General features: G+C 48.4%; 1 protein-coding gene across 2 annotated transcripts in view; it reads left to right on the top strand.

Moving 5' to 3' along the window:
* The window catches only part of ASXL1 (ASXL transcriptional regulator 1), a 72,871-nt gene extending 56,787 nt beyond the window's left edge, over nucleotides 1–16,084 (top strand). The window contains exons 5-13 of one of the 2 annotated variants that reach the window (XM_047771347.1): nucleotides 4,975–5,095; nucleotides 5,172–5,269; nucleotides 5,832–5,925; nucleotides 6,364–6,516; nucleotides 7,759–7,922; nucleotides 8,022–8,118; nucleotides 9,558–9,663; nucleotides 9,949–10,582; nucleotides 11,117–16,084. In XM_047771347.1, the coding sequence (XP_047627303.1) occupies nucleotides 4,975–5,095; nucleotides 5,172–5,269; nucleotides 5,832–5,925; nucleotides 6,364–6,516; nucleotides 7,759–7,922; nucleotides 8,022–8,118; nucleotides 9,558–9,663; nucleotides 9,949–10,582; nucleotides 11,117–14,026 (4,377 nt within the window). In that variant the 3' untranslated portion in view covers nucleotides 14,027–16,084. The remainder of the gene's footprint in view (nucleotides 1–4,974; nucleotides 5,096–5,171; nucleotides 5,270–5,831; nucleotides 5,926–6,363; nucleotides 6,517–7,758; nucleotides 7,923–8,021; nucleotides 8,119–9,557; nucleotides 9,664–9,948; nucleotides 10,583–11,116) is intronic. The other variant, XM_047771349.1, reaches the window with a different exon arrangement.
* Nucleotides 16,085–19,730: the final 3,646 nt, after the last annotated feature.

The raw sequence follows: 19,730 nt of genomic DNA, 5'->3' as shown, positions 1-19,730 counted from the left end.
TTATGAATCTAAGTAGTATCCATGAGGTTTCAGGTTTGATCTCTGGCCTTGCTCAGTGGGTTAAGGATCCAGTGTAGCCATGAGCTGTGGTGTAGGTCGCAGACACAGCTCGGATCCTGCGTTGCTGTGGCATTGACCGGTGGCTATAGCTCTGATTAGACCCCTAACCTAGGAACCTTTCATATTTAGGTGCATCCCTAAAATAAAAGAAAAAAAAAGAACTTTCTTTTTATATTGAGTATTTTTAAAATGGATAAAGCCTTTTCCCAAGCATACACAGAGGTTGTGTTTACTGGTTTTTTCATTTTTCTTTAGGATTCACATAACAAAGTTAAAACATCAACAAACCGTTGTCTAAAGATGAATTTTAACTTTGGAGCTATAAACTTTCTGTATACTTTAATGTCTTTTTTATGTGGCTTTTTACAAATTTTGATTAATATCATTCGTGTTTTCAGAGTCTGTCAGTAAAATTTAGTAAGCAGTTTTTTATCTAGGTTTATTGGGCTGTAACTCACAGACCATATAGTTTATCCATTTAAAGTGTACAATTCAGTGGCTTTTAGTATATTCATAAACTCATACAACCATCACCGTGATATTCAAGAACATTTTCATTGCTTCTAAAAGAAACCCTTCAGCAGTCATTTCCTATTCTCCCCTCCCTCTGTCCACTGGCAACTGCTGATCTACTCATTTAATTACTAGAGCTTTATATATAAAAACAGAACGAAACAGGGTTTTTCCATCTTGTTCTTCTTTGAGAGTGTCTTGGCTATTTGTAGTCTATTGCCTATCACTGTAGAGTCAAGCTCTATTAAAAAAAAAAAAACTAGTAGAAGAGTTCCCTTGTGGCACAGTGGGTTAAGGATCCAGCGTTGTCACTGTAGTGGCTCAGGTTGTTGCTGTGGCACAGTTTGATCCCTGGCCTGGGAACTTTCACATGCTGTGTGCATGGCCAAAAAATCCGGTTAAGAGTTTTACTGGAATTTCATTGAATCTGCAAATCAATTTGTGGAGAATTAACATCTTTACAGTATTGAGTCTTAACCAAGAACATGGCGTAGCTCTCCATTTATTTAGGTTTTAAACCTTTCTTGGTAAGCTTTGTTTTCTTCATGAAATGGTTTTATTTCTTTTGTGAACTTTATCCCAGAGTAACATATTCTTTGTTGTTATAAGTTAGATTTCCCTCCTTCCTTCCTTCCTCTTTTGTTTTCTTTCTCTCTTCCTCCCTCCCTTCCTTGGCATGCAATAGCTTGGTGTGGGATCTTAGTTCTCAAACCAGGCCAAATCTTGACCACTAAGGAACTCCTGTACATTTTCTAATTGGTGGTATTACTGCTGATGTTGCGTTAATGTGTTTTTTTGTTTTGTTTTTGTTTTTTAGAGCTGTACTCTCGGCATATGGAGGTTCCCAGGCTAGGGGTCAAATCAGAGCTGCAACTGCTGGCCTATACCACAGCAATACCAGATTTGAGCCGCATCTGCAACCTATACCACAGCTCACGGCAACACTGGATCCTTAACCCACTGAGCAAGGCCAGGGATTGAACCCGCAACCTCATGGTTCCCAGACAGATTCGTTTCTGCTGCCACACAACAGGAACTCCATGTTAATGTGTTTTGAATCTTAAAATCTTTCTGAATTTCTTACTAGGTCAGAGTCTCTTAGATCAATGTAATTAATTATACTTGTTTGGAAATTATGACATTTTGGTTTCTTCTAACCTTTTTTTTAATGCTTTGGTCAGGAACTTTGGTATGCTGTTGAACGGTCAAAAATATGACTTAATTTTTAATAATTTACATTAAACAACCCTCAGATCAGCCTACCCTAAGAGAGTATACATACATTTCTTGTTCAGAAGTGATTTGTCAGACCCATAAAGAAAGGAAAGGCATGCATGAGATTTACTTCATGATTTTTTAGTTGAGAACCTAATCCTGAATGGTTTAAACTTAATTGGTTTAAACTTTACTGTTTTATTCTTATTTGGAGCTTGTGTTTACGGTGTCCTTTATTTTTCAAAACATTTGACTTACGGGAAAGTATTTTATCTGGGTTTAGTTAATGCTGATTGCTTTTTTTTTCCCTGCATCACTAGCCTCTTACAGTTGCCTTGCCAAACTGATATGCTTTATGTATTTTAAAAACATTTATTTGTGTTAATAGGTGAACATGGGTAAAAATTACATAGGTGTTCTTTGTACTGTTTTTATTCTTACAGCTTTTCTTTAAATTTGAAATTATCTCAAAATAAAAGTGTTTAAAATGTATTTGTAAAAGTAATGCATACCCATAGTTTAAAAAAAATAATAATAACTTAATTGAAAAATGAGGGAGTTCCCTTTGTGGCTCAGTGGTTAATGAACCCGACTAGGATCCATGAGGACGCAGGTTTGATCCCTGGCCTCACTCAGTGGGTTAAGGATCTGGCATTGCCATGAGCTGTGGTGTAGGTCACAGACACGGCTTGGATGTGACATTGACATGGCTGTGGTGTAGGCCTGTGGCTGTAGCTCTGATTCACCCCCTAGCCTGAGAACTTCCATATGCCGTGGTTTTGGCCCTAAAAAGAAGAAAGAAAAAAAAAGGTTAAACACTTGAACAAATGACTTCAAAAGGGAAGATATGACAATGGCCAATAAGCACATTAAAATGTATTCAGTATCTTTAATTATCAGGAAAATGAAAATTAAAACCATAATGAGGTACTGCTTTAGAATGGCTGAAATAAGACTGACAACACCAAATGCTGGCAAGGATGTGGAGCACCTAGGACTCATACAGTGCTGTTGGGATTGTAAATCTTTGGTGTCTTGGGATTTTTGTTTTTAAATGAAGTTGAACATTCCTCCATCCTGTATCCCGGAAGTTCTCTTAGATATTTACCTATGAAAATGAAAACATGTCGAGGAAAAACTCTGTACAAAAATGCTCAGAGTAGCTTTGTTCGTGATAGCCCACATCTGGAAATAACTCACATACCTTCAGCAGAAGAATAGATGAACAGATCGTTGGTATGCTCTTCTGTGAAAACAAGTCATGAACTGTTGATGTAGGCAGCAACATGGACGACCCTCCTAAACATTCCACCGAGTGAAAGAAGCCAGACACAAAAGAGTACATCCTGTGTGATTCCATTTACACGTAGGACAGGAATAGGCAGAACTACTTTTGGTGTTAGAAACCAGAGCAGTCATTGTCTCAGTGGGCTGGAAGGGGCAGCGTAGAGTGGGGTGGACTAGGAAGGGGCACATGGGAACTGCTAGGAGTGTTAGATCTGTTCTCTATCTTGGTGTGTATTTGTCAAAACTAATCAGATGGTATACATTTCACTCTTTGTAAATTATACCTTAATTAAAAAAAAAAAAGGGAAAGGACACAAGGGGTATACATCGATCCAAGGACATTCCTGCACATGAGCACAATACAGTTCTCACACGTGGGAAATTGAGCATTAATGCTATCCTGCCATTTACAGTGTTCACATTCACATATTCCAGTGTTAGCTTTTATAGCATTTTTTATATTCTGGTTTCATTACCTATTAATTAAAAAATTTTTTTTTTCAGTGTAAAATGTCTTTGTAATAAAATTAAAATACTGAGTCCTAGAGCAAAGAGTTGGTCCTCATCCCAGGAAGGTCGGAACTGGACAGCTTGAGATTTTATCGTGATACTCAGAACAGTGTGCACTTTGAAACTTACGGGGTATTTCTGCTATTTCCCGTTTAATATTTTCTAATCATAGTTGATTGTGGAAAGTGAAAGAAACTACAGATAAAAGGGGACTCCTAGTGGCCCGTGGACTTCATGAGTTAGAATTTTGTGGATTTCCCTTATAAATTTCTGGTGTATTTTTAATTAGTAGAATTGTGATGTTACCTACTCTTTTTCACACATTTTATTCAAAGAACATGACACCCCCGCCCCAGCCTTTCTCTGCTGCACCTCTCTCCATCCCCCAGTACTCATTCATACTCCTTCTGATTTTGAGGTAGCCCCTGAGTTTTCCTGGGGAACGGGTGGTTTAATTTTGAGCCTCCACAACAAAACCTGTTGGAAGAAGTGTTTGTTAAGAGATGCATTTTAGAGTGGAGCTCTCTTCTACACTCTAGCCTTGTTTCCACCACCTTACATTAGTTTAGATCTTCATCACTTTCTTTTTTTAGATCTTCGTTTTTTCTGACAGAGTGAAACTCTTCTTCCTGCCCCGACTTCCTGTGGTTAACAGAATGAAATTCCTAAAACTCAGATCATTATCCTAATTGATACCCTTCAGAGACTCCAAAGCAATCACAGTTTAATCCCTCAGCACAGTGTCATGATGTCGTCAGCCCTCTTGCTATCTCTCTCTCCTTCTCGCATATCCAGTTTCTTACACACATACTGAAATCTCTGGTTACTTTGAGTTTGGAATGTTTTTCCACACTAGCTTATCCCATTACCTGGAACTCCCTGCTCCTCCCCACTGCCAACCTACCTGCCTACTAGCTAACTTCCTTTAAAACTCAGCTCAAGCAACACATTCCCTCAGAAACCTTAACCTCCCTGGTCCTTACTCACTTTCTGTACCTCTGTGCCCTCTTTCTTCCAACTTGGTGAGTTAGATGCTCCTTGTTCTGGGCTGCCACAGCTCTTTGTATTGTTATAGATTGGGTTTTCTTCCCTACTTATTTGAGCTCCTGATTCCCCTCCTTATACCTTCCTCCACCCAGGAACTATCATGGTGTAGTTTATAGGAGGCACCCCAGATGCTTTTAATGAATGATTAGATGCAAAATTATGTCTAACTTCCTTGATGTATGTATGGAAAGCAGTTCTGAAAAAGAGGTCAATTAGAAAGGTATAGGAATTTAATTGGTATTCTAAATCCCTCTCCTCTAGGCAATACACATTTAGGAATGACTACTGTGCTTATAGGATTTGTAGGGTTTTGCTCACCTGAGTTGTGCCTTGCTGTCACAGAAGGATGCCCTGCAGTGGTCTCGCAGTCCGGCTGCAGTGGAGGGGGAGGAGCCAGAGGACACAGCTGATGTGGAGAGCTGTGGGTCTAATGAAGCCAGTACTGTGAGTGGTGAAAATGATGGTAAGTACCCTTGACGAGATGGGCCTGGAGCCATAAGCAGTCGCAAGGGACTAACCTTTATTTCCCTCTCTTCCAGTTTCTCTCGATGAAACGTCTTCTAATGCCTCCTGTTCTACGGAATCTCAGAGTCGGCCTCTTGCTAATCCCAGGGACAGCTGCCGAGCTTCCTCACAGGTAAGGAGGAGAGCTGTGACTAGGCTGCGAGGGCAAGGGAGGGCAGGCGCACCGCACAGGACTCTTCCTCCTGAAGTTCCTTGCGGGTCTTTGAGGCTGGCAGAAAAATCATTTTGGTCTCCCCCTGATAGTATTGTTTAAAAGTGGGCTGTAGGAAGAGTGGGTTATAGATCTGAGAGCAGAATGATTTGTTTTTTCTCTTTATCACAGTGGATAACTTTGTTATTATGATAAACATGGGAAAGGATAGCAGAGTGGGGAGAATCTGAGCTTGGCAGTTGGCAGTTTGCATTACTGCCCTGCCGCTCAGTAGCTTCGGGCAGATTCCTTTTCTGTAAAATGGGGGTCACAATACGTTCATTTCAGTTTGGGGTGACGCCTAGCACAGTGGCTGGCACCCGGCTCACTAACATGAGTCATTGCTGTTCTCGGCATTAGCTGCCCGTGTTGGTTGCATACTGACTGTGTTACAAGACAGTGGGTGGAGATGGGCTTGAGAAGGACTGCTCTTGTGGACCTGTAGGTGACTCGGGCTCTTTTTCTGTTCCCTCTGGGAATATAGGCAAACAAGCAAAAGAAAAAGACCGGGGTGATGCTGCCTCGAGTTGTCCTGACTCCTCTGAAGGTAAACGGGGCCCACGTGGAATCTGCATCAGGTACGTGTAAGCTGGTGATCCTGACGCTCCTTCCTCGGGTCCTGGGGACCCGCCTCCCTGCAGCAGCAGTTTCTGATCTAGGTGGTGCTGCGCCTCCTCCGGCACAGTGGTGGTGAGACCTGACCTAGGTGCTGGGGCCAGGCTCTGCTGGGCGCCCTCCCTTTGCCTCCCAGAGCTGTCGTAAGGGTCCAGTGAAGGCGTGTGCAGGTGCTTTGTAAGAGGCGAGGTGCTGTGCAAACTGAGATGGCGGTTTGGCATTCTTACGTGATGTTTTAAAGCCAGACCAGGAGGTGGTGATCTCTGACAGCCCAGGGCGGGGCCATGGAAGCCCCCGGTATCGCTGGCAGCATCTCAGGGAGAGCTGGGAGAAGTAAGCTTGTCTGAGAGCCACGGGCGCGGCGTGTGATACTTTTGACCAGTGGAATGCTGTGCCTTCAGGGTTCTCGGGCCGCCACGCCGATGGCGAGAGCGGCAGCCCGTCCAGCAGCAGCAGCGGCTCTCTGGCCCTGGGCAGCGCTGCTATTCGTGGCCAGGCCGAGGTCGCCCGGGACCCTGCCCCGCTCCTGAGAGGCTTCCGGAAGCCAGCCACAGGTGAGTGGCTCGGCACTCATTTCTCTGCCTGTAAGGGGGCCCCTGCAGGCCTAGAGAGAAGATGATGTCTTCTGCTCCACTTCCTTTACAGTTTATTTTTACTTCCTGGGTGGCCCTTTACTTTTTGTTGTTGTTGTTGTTGTTGGTTTTTTAACCTTGCATTTTGGTTATTTAATGCAGATTTTCTCTGCTAGACTCTGAGAGAACTCCCTGTGGGCAGAGATGGTGCCACATTGCTTCTTGTATGTCCCTTTAAGGGCCTAGCCTGTGCCTGCCTTGATATTGCTTAGTAAGTGCTCAAGAGAGTGGGAATTGCTTTTGAGCTTCTCAGTGAGGAATTCTAGCATTTGTTTTCTTTCTTTGATAGCATCCTGCCAACTATGTTCTCAACATCTGTAGTCTCTGTCAGACGCCCTTTTTTTATAACTTAGTATGTTGAGTGGAAGCCTGTGTTGGGTTTGGGGGTGCAGGCCTTCCATAGTGTGTACCTCCCCCGCCCCGGCAGGGCTGTGTGCAAGGCTAGTATGTGATTTGCTATTTCAGGATTTGTTTCTCAAAGCCCACATGCTATTTTTTATAGAGGGGCCACATGAAACCATTAAGAAGACTAACCTTGGCTCCTGAAAATCAGAATAAACCATTGCCCAAGTGGCTACTAGCTTTTCTGTCTTGCAGTTTCTCCCACTCATCAGTAGTGCTCAGTCTTAAAGTCTCAGAGCTCTCTCTTCCAATCGCTGAGGCTTTTGTGAGCAGTATTGACGTTTCAGTGGGCTTTAAGCAACCCTTAGTGCCTTTCTGCATGGAAGTCCTATGTTTCCAACCCATTCACAGAAGCCTTCTGCAGATTTTTCTGTAGGACTCTAAATGGATTTGCTTTTATACACCTTCCATAATTTCTCCTGTTGGCTTTGCTAAGCCTTTTCTCCAGTTCTGAGGGAAGCTCAGAGCCTGCCCCTTGCCTGGTTTTCTTTGGGAAGAGTGTAGCATAGCACGCTACAAAGTCTTGTCTGAGAGGATGCAAGGCCAAGTGTTCTCTTAGGTTTGATGGCAGCAGAAGTAACCCGGAAAGAATACTGGTAACCGCTAGGTTAGGATAGACTGGACAGTTGAGCAGACTGTGTGCAGCTAAGTTCTGGGTAGCTTGGGTGCTGCCACCAAAGTTTTCCCTCTGTTGGTATTTGCTTTTTTGCTTTAAGAAGCTGAACACCTATATTTTGTTTCTTACTGCTTGAAAAATCACAGGTCAGATGAAGCGCAACAGAGGGGAAGAGATAGATTTTGAGACGCCTGGGTCCATTCTCGTCAATACCAACCTCCGGGCCCTGATCAACTCTCGGACCTTCCACGCGTTGCCGTCCCACTTCCAGCAGCAGCTCCTCTTCCTCCTGCCTGAAGTAGACAGACAGGTACACACAGGCAGCTTCCTCTTTGCTTCTCTCTGGGCCGGCTTTTATTCCCTTTCTAAATTTATTTATTTATTTGTTTTTTGACCTCGTTCTTTCTAGGTGGGGACGGATGGCCTGTTACGTCTCAGCAGCAGTGCACTGAACAACGAGTTTTTCACCCACGCGGCCCAGAGCTGGCGGGAACGCCTGGCTGATGGTGAGTAGACATTCTCATCTCAGTGGCTTGAGTGGTGCCTCCCATGTGTGGTGTCACTTTCTGGTATTTAAAACCTAAACACTCATTTTCAGCCATCTCCTGCCTTTTATTCAAGGGGCATTTAGTACGAGGTGGGCTTTCTCCTGATAGACATGGTAGGTCTTGATGTGCTCCGTAGTGCTAAAGAACGTACAGGAGTATCTGGACTTCCACTGTGTGTATATCCATCTGCCTTGCCTCTTGATCATTAAGGCTATAACCTCCTATTCTTGCAGTAACCAGGGCATTGTCTGGGTGGATGGAAGAAAGTGTACCGTGGCATTGGACCTGCTTGTTAAGTTCCACCACATGCTCTGTCTTTGGAGACATTGCCACATACAGTGATTGTTAGCTTCTCTTAATTCAGTTTTGTGGGGAAGCTACATGGGAAAGGTTCTGGGAGGTTTCACAGACACACACTGCGCCCCCCCTCCTCCTCTGGTTCGATGATTTACTAGGAGGACCTGCAGGACTCAGCATGTAGTTGTATTCCGGCTGTAATTTATTTCAGCAGAAGAATACAGGGCAAAGTTAGCACAGGGAAAAGATGTCTGGGGTGTAGTCCAGGGAAAGCAGGTGCAGGCTTCCCAGGCCCTCTCCCAGTGCAGTCACCCTGGATATGCTCAGTTCCCTCAGCAAGGCGTTTTGGCAGCATATGGGAAATGCAGTCTGCCAGGGCAGGCTGTTAAGGACTTGGTGCCTAGGGCTCTTCCTGGGATCAATCATGTAGGAAGCCTGTGCCTGGAGCATACCCACATTCCACAGCCCCCAGAGGAGAGCAGGGGCTCACCATGGATAGACTCCAGGCACAGTGAGCCATTCCTGTCAGTTAGGGGTGGGGACCCTCCTGAAATCCAAGTTCCCAGATGTCAGCCAAGAGCCCACCTTGTCAGCAGCCCTCTCTCTAAGCCTGCTGTGTTAACTTTTTTCTGCACGGGGAGTAAGAGTGATTCTCTTGTTTGTTTTTGTTTTGCTTTTTTGGTCATTGTGCTGCTTGCCTTTGAAGAACTGCTTGCCCTAGGGAAGAGTACATTTCCCTGAATGGACGTGTTCTGTACTGAGTAAGAGCATGATGTGAGAGGTCCTCCAGTGGAGACAGGAGCCAGAAGATAGCGTTAAAAAAACCATTTCCAGGAGTTCCCTGATAGCTTAGCAGATGACGGATCCAGCATTATCACTGCTGTGCACTGGGTCATTGCTGTGGCACAGGTTTTATCCTTGGCTTTGGAGTTTTTGCATACCGCAGGTATAGCCAAAAAAAAAAAAAAAGATTTCCAAACTCACCACAGTTACATGTTATTTAGAAAACTTCTGACACGATAGAACTACAAGATTAGCTTTTCGTAAGACAGACATGAATATCCTTGATGAACCACTTGAAAAGTTTTCTTTCTCTCTAGGCGAATTCACTCATGAGATGCAAGTCAGGATACGACAGGAAATGGAGAAGGAAAAGAAGGTGGAACAGTGGAAAGAAAAGTTCTTCGAAGACTACTATGGACAGAAGTAAGGCTCTTGGCGCTATGAGTCCTGGTCTGGCCTCTGGGGGAATGGAGGCGGCTGTTCTCAAAGCCTGTAGGTCGCCCGGAGATGAGGAGGTTGCAATGACTCTCATTCAGCTTAGTGCCATTCAGAGGGAAGCTGACACAGGTTTTTCTGTGGTTAGCATTATGTACCATACAGATTAATTTTGTTCTGAGAGATCTAACATCTGGGTGTATGTTGTTCATAGAAGTAAAATAGACGTGCCCTCTCTGCCCTTGTAACTGATGGTGTGAGTTTGGTTTGCAGATTGGGTTTGACCAAAGAAGAGTCATTGCAGCAGAATGTGGGCCAGGAGGAGGCTGAAATCAAGAGTGACTTGCGTGTCCCAGGAGAATCAACACGACCACAGCGTGGCCCGGCCACCCGACAGCGAGATGGGCATTTCAAGAAACGCTCTCGGCCAGATCTCCGAACCAGAGCCCGAAGGAATCTGTACAAAAAACAGGAGCCAGAACAAGCAGAGATTGCTAAAGACACACAGTCTGTGGCACCAGACATCCCCCTCTACAAGGATGGGGAGGCTAAGACTGATGCAGTAGGGGTGGGCAGTCCCCATCCAGCTGGCACATCCTCCACAGCACCCACCTCAGAGAGTCCCGAATCCCCGGCAGAAACGGTGGCTTCCCGGATGCAGCCCAGTCCAGATGACCTGGCACGTGTCTCCACGTCTCCAGACAGAAATCCCAGTGTGCCTCAGGAGACCGTGGATCAGGAACCCAAGGATCAGAAGAGGAAATCCTTGGAGCAGGCAGCCTCTGCATCCTTTCCCGAAAAGAAGCCCCGGCTTGAAGATCGTCAGTCCTTTCGTAACACAATTGAAAGTGTTCACACCGAAAAGCCACAGCCCACCAAAGAGGAGCCCAAAGTCCCGCCCATCCGGGTAGGAGGCTGCTTGATTCTGGCTGCCCTAGGCCCAGTCCCCTTTAAGGGACAGGAGATTAATGGGACTCCTTGGCAGGGACAGAAGGCCCTGGGCCCTTGTATTAATTATGTGGGGGTGTGGCACTCTCTAGAAGAGAGCTGTTCTTGAGATTGACTTGAATGCCAGGGGGATAAAGTTCTTTTCTTCCTCACTTGTTTGTTCACTCTGTTGAAGTTCTCTCTAGAGGTCAGAATCCTTTGGGGTTTTAAAATCTTTTATTAGGTAGTAGTAGATTCTTTTGTGTAGTGACTCACACAGTCCCACCAGAAATCAAATGTGGAAGTGTGGCATATAAGAGCCCTTGAGCAGAATCTCCTCAGAATGGTGTGGTGTCTTGGACAGCCATCTTACCATGCTTATTTCATTTTTGAGGAAAACATTTTCCTTCTCTAGGCTATGACCCCTGAGCTACTAGAGTCCCAGTTTAGCTTTATAGTTCCTAGGCCATAGCACTCAGTCAGTTAAAACTGTTTTCTCATTCTTCTCTTGCAGATTCAGCTTTCACGTATCAAACCACCCTGGGTGGTTAAAGGTCAGCCCGCTTACCAGATATGCCCCCGCATCGTCCCCATCACGGAGTCCTCCTGCCGGGGCTGGACTGGCGCCAGGACCCTTGCAGACATTAAAGCCCGTGCTCTGCAAGTCCGAGGGGCGAGAGGCCACCACTGCCATCGAGAGGCGGCCACCACTGCCATCGGAGGGGGGGGTGGCCCGGGTGGAGGTGGCGGCGGGGCCACCGATGAGGGAGGTGGCAGAGGCAGCAGCAGTGGTGATGGTGGTGAGGCCTGTGGCCACCCTGAGCCCAGGGGAGCCCCGAGTGCCCCTGGAGTGTGTGCGTCAGATCTACAGCGAACACAACTACTGCCGCCTCGTCCTCTAAATGGTGAGCTTGTCCAGGCTGGAACTGCCATGTCCAGAGCCAGGAGAGAAGACCTGGCTTTGCTCAGAAAGGAGCAGAGCTGCCCTCTACAGAGGGTTCCAGATGTCCTCAGGAGCGGGCTGGAAGATGCCTCCCAGCTCCCCATTGCTCCCACTGGGGACCAGCCACGCCAGGCTCTGCCCCCACTGTCCTCCAGAACCCCAGCACCTGAGGGGTTAGTTGAACAGCCCACGTTGCATCTGCGAGGTAGAACCGAATGTGGGTCTGGTGCCACTTCCTGGGAAAGCGATAATGGGGAGCAAGGACCCCCTGTCCCCTTGGAGAACAGTCCTGTTCAGGCTCCAGCAGGGGATGTTGTATTAGAAGGAGGCACCAGCCAGGCTCTGGACAGTGACCGTAATCCCACCGTGAAGGACCCTGAGAATGTGACCCCGTGTTCTATTCCTCAATCATTGGCTGGTTGCCTGCAGGACAGACAGTTTGATGATGAATCAGGACTCAGTGCCTCGGGCCCACCCACCAGGGAAAGAGCTGCTAGACAAGGAAACTTGAAAAGTGAGGCTCTCTTCTCCGCTGTTGCTGCTCCTCGGATGCCTGGCCTGTCAGATGACGGGTCAGTGAGACAGCCTGAACCCACCTCCAGAAAAGGTGCCCCACCTCTTGAGCCCCAGGTGGGAGAAGAGCGGGACAAAGCTGCTCCCCTCGTTCCGATGTTGCCTGGGGCCTTGACAGCTGAGGAGGGGCTGGATCCCCTCGATGACTTGGCTTCCCTCTGGGCAGTGCCATCTCAAGGGTGTGCTGACCGCGCTGGCAGCAGGCAGCTAGAAGTTGCAAAGCTGAGAATCAATGGAGACTCTGAAGCCCTGAGTCCTCACAGCGAGTCCACAGACACAGCCTCTGACTTTGAAGGCCACTTCTCTGAGGACAGCAGCGAGGCCGACCCTGGTGAAGCCACAGTGCAGGAGAGGTCCTCGGCGGCAGACCAGGCTGAGAAACATGATTGGAATGGCTCCGCCGCACTCCCCAAGGTGCACCGCGACCCGAGTCTGGTCACAAGGACAGACAGCATGGTTGCTCCTCAGAGCTGGGTGTCCCGAGTATGTGCAGTTCCCCCCAAAATCCCAGACTCCCTGCTGTTGGCCAGTACTGAGTACCAGCCGAGGCCCGTGTCTCTTGGCCGCCCCATGTCCTCAGTGGAGGCCACCAACCCACTCGTGATGCAGTTGCTGCAGGGCAGCCTACCCCTAGAGAAGGTTCTTCCTCCAGCCCATGGGGGCAGCAAACCCGAATCCCCACAACTGCCGCTTACGAAAGAGCAGAGCCATGGCGGCTCCCTGGGGACACAATCTTTGCAAGATCCTGGGGGAAACAGTTACGAGGTTGGTAGGAGCAGTCCTAGTTTGTCAAGAACCTCGAAGGAGTCTCTTCTACCTGAGAGCCGTGAAGCAAGCACCGGCCTTGCCAGCCCGCAGGCTACCCAGGTTCCTGGAGCGTCCTCAGAAATCTCCAAGAAAGCCCCAAGTTCAGACTCCCTCTATCCAGTGACACACCCAGTGGCTGCCTCTGGGAAAGTGGAAGTGGACTCCAAAGAGCAGTCCTCCTCTTTCAGTTTTAAAGATCAAAAGGAAGCTGGTCATCTGACCCAGAGCAGTAATTCAAGTGCCACCCCAGGCACGAGTCCAGGAAATCTCACTACCTCGAGAGCCCCTTGTTTCTCATCTCCAAATGCGGTCTCCTCAGGTCCCGATCCGGCAGGTCGGGCCCTGGGTGACCAGAACAGTGCTGGAGGCCAAGGGAAGAAGCTCTTTGGCTCCCAGAACGAGGCTGCAGCCCTTCAGTGCCCCAGGCCTGTGGAGCCAGCGCCACTGCCTGCTGATGCCCCTCCCACTTTTCCCAGTAGGAAGTTGGCTCCAAGCAAGAACTCCGTGTCTGGTGGGGTACAGACTGCCAGGGAAGACTGGGCTCCAAAGCCACCGCCTGCCTCTTTTGACAGAATCAAGAGTGAGAAGATTTTTGGTGGGGGGCCTCTCAAGGCAAACGCAGAGAACAGAAAGGCAATGGGGCCCGGTCCTCGGGAGCTGGTGGATCATTTGCAAGGGATGCCCTTTGTCCTTGATTTGCCCTTCTGGAAATTACCCCGAGAGCCTGGGAAAGGGCTCAGTCAGCCTCTGGAGCCTTCTTCCATCCCCTCCCAACTCAACATCAAGCAGGCCTTTTATGGGAAGCTTTCCAAACTCCAGCTCAGTTCCACCAGCTTTAATTATTCCTCCAGCTCTCCCACCTTTCCCAAAGGCCTTGCTGGAAGTGTGGTGCAGCTGAGCCACAAAGCAAACTTTGGTGCGAGCCACAGTGCATCACTTTCCTTGCAGATGTTCACCGACAGCAGCACGGTGGAAAGCATCTCGCTCCAGTGTGCGTGCAGCCTGAAAGCCATGATCATGTGCCAGGGCTGCGGCGCGTTCTGTCACGATGACTGTATTGGACCCTCAAAGCTCTGTGTATTGTGCCTTGTGGTGAGATAATAAATTATGGCCATGGGAAAAGTTGTATATTTAGTGTGTGTATTTTGATAATGATTGATCTTAAATCAGTATCCAGAATATTGATAAAATAGACTTTGTCTCTCTAGGCAAGAATTCTCTTGCCTCTCCCTAAAATTTTTAGTGCTAAAGCCCCTCTGCCACCTGTTGGCTCTTCTGGTCTTGCTGGAAGGGTTTCCTGCAGGGCAATTCGCTGGCTGCCCAAGGCCGGCCGGCCTGAGCTCTCACTTAGTCAGAGCTTGGTGTGGTGCGGGAGCCTCCTTGAGACCCTGAGGGACTTGAAGCAGAAGCGAGAAGGTTGTGCTCCCCACCTAGGGAGCTAACCTGCGTGAACTGAGTAGAAACGTCAGTCTTCCACTGCCCCCTCCCTGCCGTCTCTCCTGCTGCTCCTCCTGGGGAGCTGATGGGGAAGAAGCCAGTACAGGGTTTACAGTCACTCCCAGCAGTGCCCACCAGGGGGCTTAAGCACCTGCTGACCTCAGGGTCACCGTCCATCATTTGCCAGTTGATGGAGCCAGTTTGACCTTTGGTTCTGTTGCTGAAGCCAGTTTGGGACTTAACCTGTTTCTGAACCTTGAATAGACCTGCTTGGACAATGGGTCGGGAATAGGGTTTCCTCCTTGTAAGTCAGGTGTCCAGACGTCTGGCAGGTGAATTCCTCTGCTCGACACCCTCTCCGTCACTTTGGACTCCGGGAGTGGGCCTCTCCACGCACCTGTGTATGTGAAAGTCATTTTACATTTCAAAGCAGTGTGTTTTTCTTATTTTTATATTTTTAACTCTTTATCCTTGGATGTATAAAGTGAGCTTTTGGCTTCTGTAAGTATGCTCTATGCACCTCTGATGTTTTATCATGTATTTATATGTTGTACACAGTACTGGCCGATTCTGTAAATGGATGTATTGTACAGAGAACACAAACGTCTCTCTCTTATTTTACATCTTCGGCATCATTGCATTAAAGTGGTGTAATTGACTTCTCTCCACCCATGTCAGAGCCGCTGCTTTTGGTGCTGCCCAATGTGAGGGGTGGACTGATTGACTTGTGACCTGCCAGGTGACCCAACACCCTGTTACCAGTGGACCTGCCAACGCCTGCAGAGCCACGGGCAGCCTGGCCACTCGCTGCCGGGCAAATGTGTCTTGCTCCTCTCATCTCTTCTCCTCTGACCTTCACTGGCTCCCCGCTGCCGTATGTGACAAATCACCACCACCAGTGTTAAGTGCTTCTGAATCCAAGGGTGAGTGCCCTGGGCAGCCCCCAGGGGGCCTTCCAGACCCGGGTCACCACCTGTCAGCTGTACCTGGGACCATGTGCTCTTGGGGCCACAAGGCTCCACTGGACATACTTTTTTTTTTTTTTTTTGGCCGCACCTGCAGCATGTGGAAGTTCTTGGGGCAGGGATTGAATCCGTGCCACAGCAGTGACCCAGGCCGCTGCAGTAACAGTGCCGGATCCTTAACCCACCGCACCACAAGAGAACTCCTTCACCGGACATACTTTTGACAGCAGGTTGAGGAAGAAACAGCTATGCCTGCTGCCTGCCTCTCTCCCAGCGTGTTTCCAGCAAGTAGATGTCTCCATAGCCGTCTTCCCTTACCCTGCTTCCTGCCTTATTTCCTGTACCTCGACCTGTGAGTTGAGCGTCCTTCTTGTTTACCTTAGGCCTCCCCGTGTGAGTGCTTCTGTGTGAGCTGTAAAATTGGTATGACTTCAGCAAGTCTCATTTCATCTGAAAGGTCTTCCCCCAACCTCACTTTTCATCCAGTGTGGCATTTCTGTCATCTGAAGCGTGAGTGGGAAATTGGCAAAGATTTGGTGGTGATTAAAGCGCAGTATTGGCCAAGTCCCAGTTGTCAGCTTCAAGAGTCTGTTTACCAAAGACAGGGAACAGAGGCCCAAGTGTGTTTGATCCTCTTCTTCCTTCTGCTGTGACCTTCGGGGCCGCTCTAGGGGACAGTTGGAAACTGGTCTGCCAGGGAAAGCACTGCTCTTGTATGTCTCTGTGGTCTTGGAAAAATAAACCTGTACAACCTGCACTTGTGGTCTTGGTCATGTTCTGCCGCCGCCCTGCCAGGGTGGGAGGAGGAGGGGCAGGTTGGGGCGCAGAAGCCTCACCGAAGGCGCAGACACCAGCCCACCTCACCGTGGCTCCGGGGCTGACATTCTTGCATGTGGCGTTCTTCTGTGAGGTTGGTCGAAAAGGCGTGATTTGTCAGCGTCGCTTTAGACTCTGCGTAGCGTGGTCAGCGTCCCCGTGATCCACCATGTGGGCTGGAAGCAGGAATCTGATGACAGCGGCAGGGGTCCTTTTTGCTTGTGATTCAAAACCATGAACTGTGATGTCCCCCCCACAGCTGCTTGTCCCAGCCGCCTCGCTCAGACTGAGATGGCTGAGAGATCCCCAGCAGCTGATGAGCGGTGGGGAGGGCGACTGGTTTTGGCCTTGAAGAGCCAAGCACCTCTCGGCGAAGCGGCAGGCAGCAGTGAGGGAGGGGCTGGCACGAGCTGGGGCCTGAGCGGATGGTGGGCTGCAGGGACTGACTTCTCGGCTAAGGTCCTCACACTTAGCTGGAATACTTAAAATACATGGCTTTGTGATTATCAGAAGCTGTCTCAGCATATAAAGAAGCCTAAAGCTAAAAAATGATGGAAGTAAAGCTTAATTAAAGTATGTATCCATTAGCTTGTCTTCTGTGAATTGAAGAAAGTAGAGTTTTCATGTGGTGGAACACGTTTGGGGCAGTCCAGGCTGATTTGGCGGTTCTGCTCTTTGATCAAGTGGGGTGGAGAGGTTATGGTAGGTGGCTGTGTGGTGAATGGGGGGCCTGGTGGTGGTGATGTGTCCTCATGCCTTCCTGTCATGGAATCTGCCCAATTGCTTCTGCCAGAGCTTAGAAGATGTTAGAAGCCAGGGTTGGGAACTAACGTTGGCAGTTGCACCTCATCAAGGAGGTGGGACTGTGTGGTGGTTGGAGTGTGGGCATTGCTCCTACCAGCTCAGTGGTTGGGGCAAGTTACTCAGCCTTTGACAACTTCCTCATCCCTGATTTGGGATAATAGTTGCTACTTTATACAGTTGTGTGTGGCACCAGCCTGTTTGTTCTCGCCAGGCCAAGACAGTAGCTCTGTGAACTTACAGTAGAGATCAGAACGGCTCCTATTGTCTGCTTGACCTTCACGTCAGAGAGGGGCTGTGGACATGGGGGCTCTTGTGGCGCTGAGGGCAGGGGGCAGGTGGAGGGGATGGCTAACCTTCGGCCTTTTGCTACAGTTGAGTACATACATAGTCCTGAGTTTGGAGACTGGGTACTTGGCAGAAGAAGCTTATTTTACCTGTGGTCCAGAGGACAAGGAAAGCTAACGTTTCAGAATCCGGAAAGAGTGCTGTCTTACTGGCCTGGCATGGCGTCATCCATCTCTTTCATGTCCAACCTGCTCATGAGAAAGTCACACCCTGCCTGAGAGGGTTGCATGGGGGTGTGTGTACCCACATCCCTTGGGCTTCAAGGGCTCAATCACCTGCCCGCCCTGTGCCCTGAGTGGAGGTGGCACAGGCTATGTGCCCCATGTGTGTGTGCATGCGTTTGCCACTTAAAGTGATGGAGAGGGTAGGCTCTGTGACCTGGTGGTTAATGCTTGAAAACCAAATGGTGACAGTGCCCTATGCGTCCTCTTGTCTTTGTGCATCAATTTGAAAGCCTAGAGTGAACATCTCTAACAACCGAAACATGTAGATTGGAAGCTCTATAAAGGAAACAGAGTGAGAAAAAGACAGCTGTCAGCACAGTAGGGTTTTTTTCTTTTTTCTGGCCATGCACACAGCATATGGAAGTTCCCAGGCCAGGGATGGAACCCACACCACAGCAGTGACCCAAGCTGCTGCAATGACAGCACTGAATACTTAACCCACTGCACCACAAGGGAACGCCCAGCACAGCGGTTCTTACTGTTCTGGGAACATGGGCTCCTTTGAGAGCCCAGGGGGAGCTCTGGAGCCTCTCCCCCCAGGAATGCACATACCCACAAAGCTGTGTGTGTTATTTCAGATGGTTTACCAGCCCGCTCGGCAGCTGGAGACCCTCACCGCAGAACCCCTTGACTGACAGTAAGCCTGATAAAAGCTGGGCTTATACAAAAGAAGGGAGAGATGACTTTCTAAAGGATTCTTCTTAGGTTTCCTCTTAACTTCTGAGCTTCCTTAGTGCATTTAAGTTACTTTTAAAATGCAGTTAGACAGGTGTGGTTTCCCCTTCCACACACTGCATAAAGGGAGCTTTACCTGTTTGGTCACCGAGGAGATTTTCGTCCACTGTTCTGTGGAGGCACTGTCCTCTACACTTAACACCAGCCGTCTGTCTGGAGCCCCACTTCAGCTGGACTGAGGCCAAGCAGCCCTTCTCCGTCCTCAAGCACGTTCTTCTCGGATCCCAGCGCTTCTGCAGCTACAGCGCTTTGGCTGGAGGTAAGTGTTGCCAGCGCGGCCTGTGTACAGTGGGTCTGGTTCTGGCGGTGTCATCCCCAATCCTTGGTGGTGCTTGGCAGTGGTATTTTTGCTGGGACAGGCGTCGTTTTGGCATCATAGTTATACTGAGGATTTGCTGCTCTGAGTCTACCTATGTGAGAGATGATGTGCCGCCTTCTGCTTTGACTGTACCTGCTACTCTCCTTATAATTCTCAGCCCCAGGGTATCTCTCTCGGGCAGTGGCTTCAAACTATGGCCCTCTCACCTTTTATCTATTTTATGTATTTGGCTATTGCACAGAACTTCACTTTAAGAAAAGGGATTCTGGAGTTCCCAATGTGGCTCAGCAGGTTAAGAACTCTATAGTAGAGTATCCATGAGGTTGCAGTTTTGATCCATCTCACTCAGTGGGTTAGCGATCCTTGTAGCCATAAGCTGCGGTGCAGGTTGCAGATGTGGCCATAAAAAAACGAGAGAGAGATTCTTCTGTCACTGCAAACTAGATGTTTTAAAAACAGCTGCCACAGAGTATGTGTGTACATGCAACTGTAATTGTAAATGTTTCATTTATGCTTTTAACTTAGGCAGAATTGTTTAAAAACTCATGACAACTAGGTTTGTCCCCAATCATATTCCTCCCGTTTTCCTTAAAGTTTAATGTAAATTAAATATAGGGTGAAAAAAAGTCTGCATACAAGTAAAGGTCTTTGGAACAAATGCAGTCCTTTTGCCTCTTTCAAGGTGGGAGCCCAGGTTTTGGGTTGAACTGAGGTCAAGTCCTGAAGGTTCAGGACCAGGGATGGTGCTTCCTCAGTTTTCCCAGCTGGCTCTTGGGGACTACTTCCTGAGTTTGGTGCATTGAAGAGCTGCGCCCTGGCGTGATGGGAGTGCAAAGAGGGCAGTTTGCAGGGAAACAGCTGCGTCTAAGACCTTGCTTGGTCACTGGCTGAATCGGATTTGGCATGTACCCAGCGTGCCTGCCTCATCTGTAAACAGGGGCAGGAGTACCTCCCTGGGAAGGCGACTAAGATTTCAAAACAGTGCGTGCCTGTGCTGAGCACCTGGTGAGGACCAGCAAAGGTTCCTTTCCTTCTCTTTCTGGTGGGTGAGGTGCAAAAAGAAAGTGATAAGTTTATGTGTTCGAGAAAATTTACCAAGAACCTTCTCTGTGCTAGCTTATTGGTGAGGAAGAGGTGGACTCTACTGGTAGAATGGCATT

Source organism: Phacochoerus africanus, chromosome 3 (assembly GCF_016906955.1).
Source record: "Phacochoerus africanus isolate WHEZ1 chromosome 3, ROS_Pafr_v1, whole genome shotgun sequence".
Lineage (NCBI taxonomy): Eukaryota > Metazoa > Chordata > Mammalia > Artiodactyla > Suidae > Phacochoerus > Phacochoerus africanus.
The sequence above is the reverse complement of the archived record's forward strand: the minus strand, read 5'-3'. Positions and strand labels throughout refer to the sequence as shown.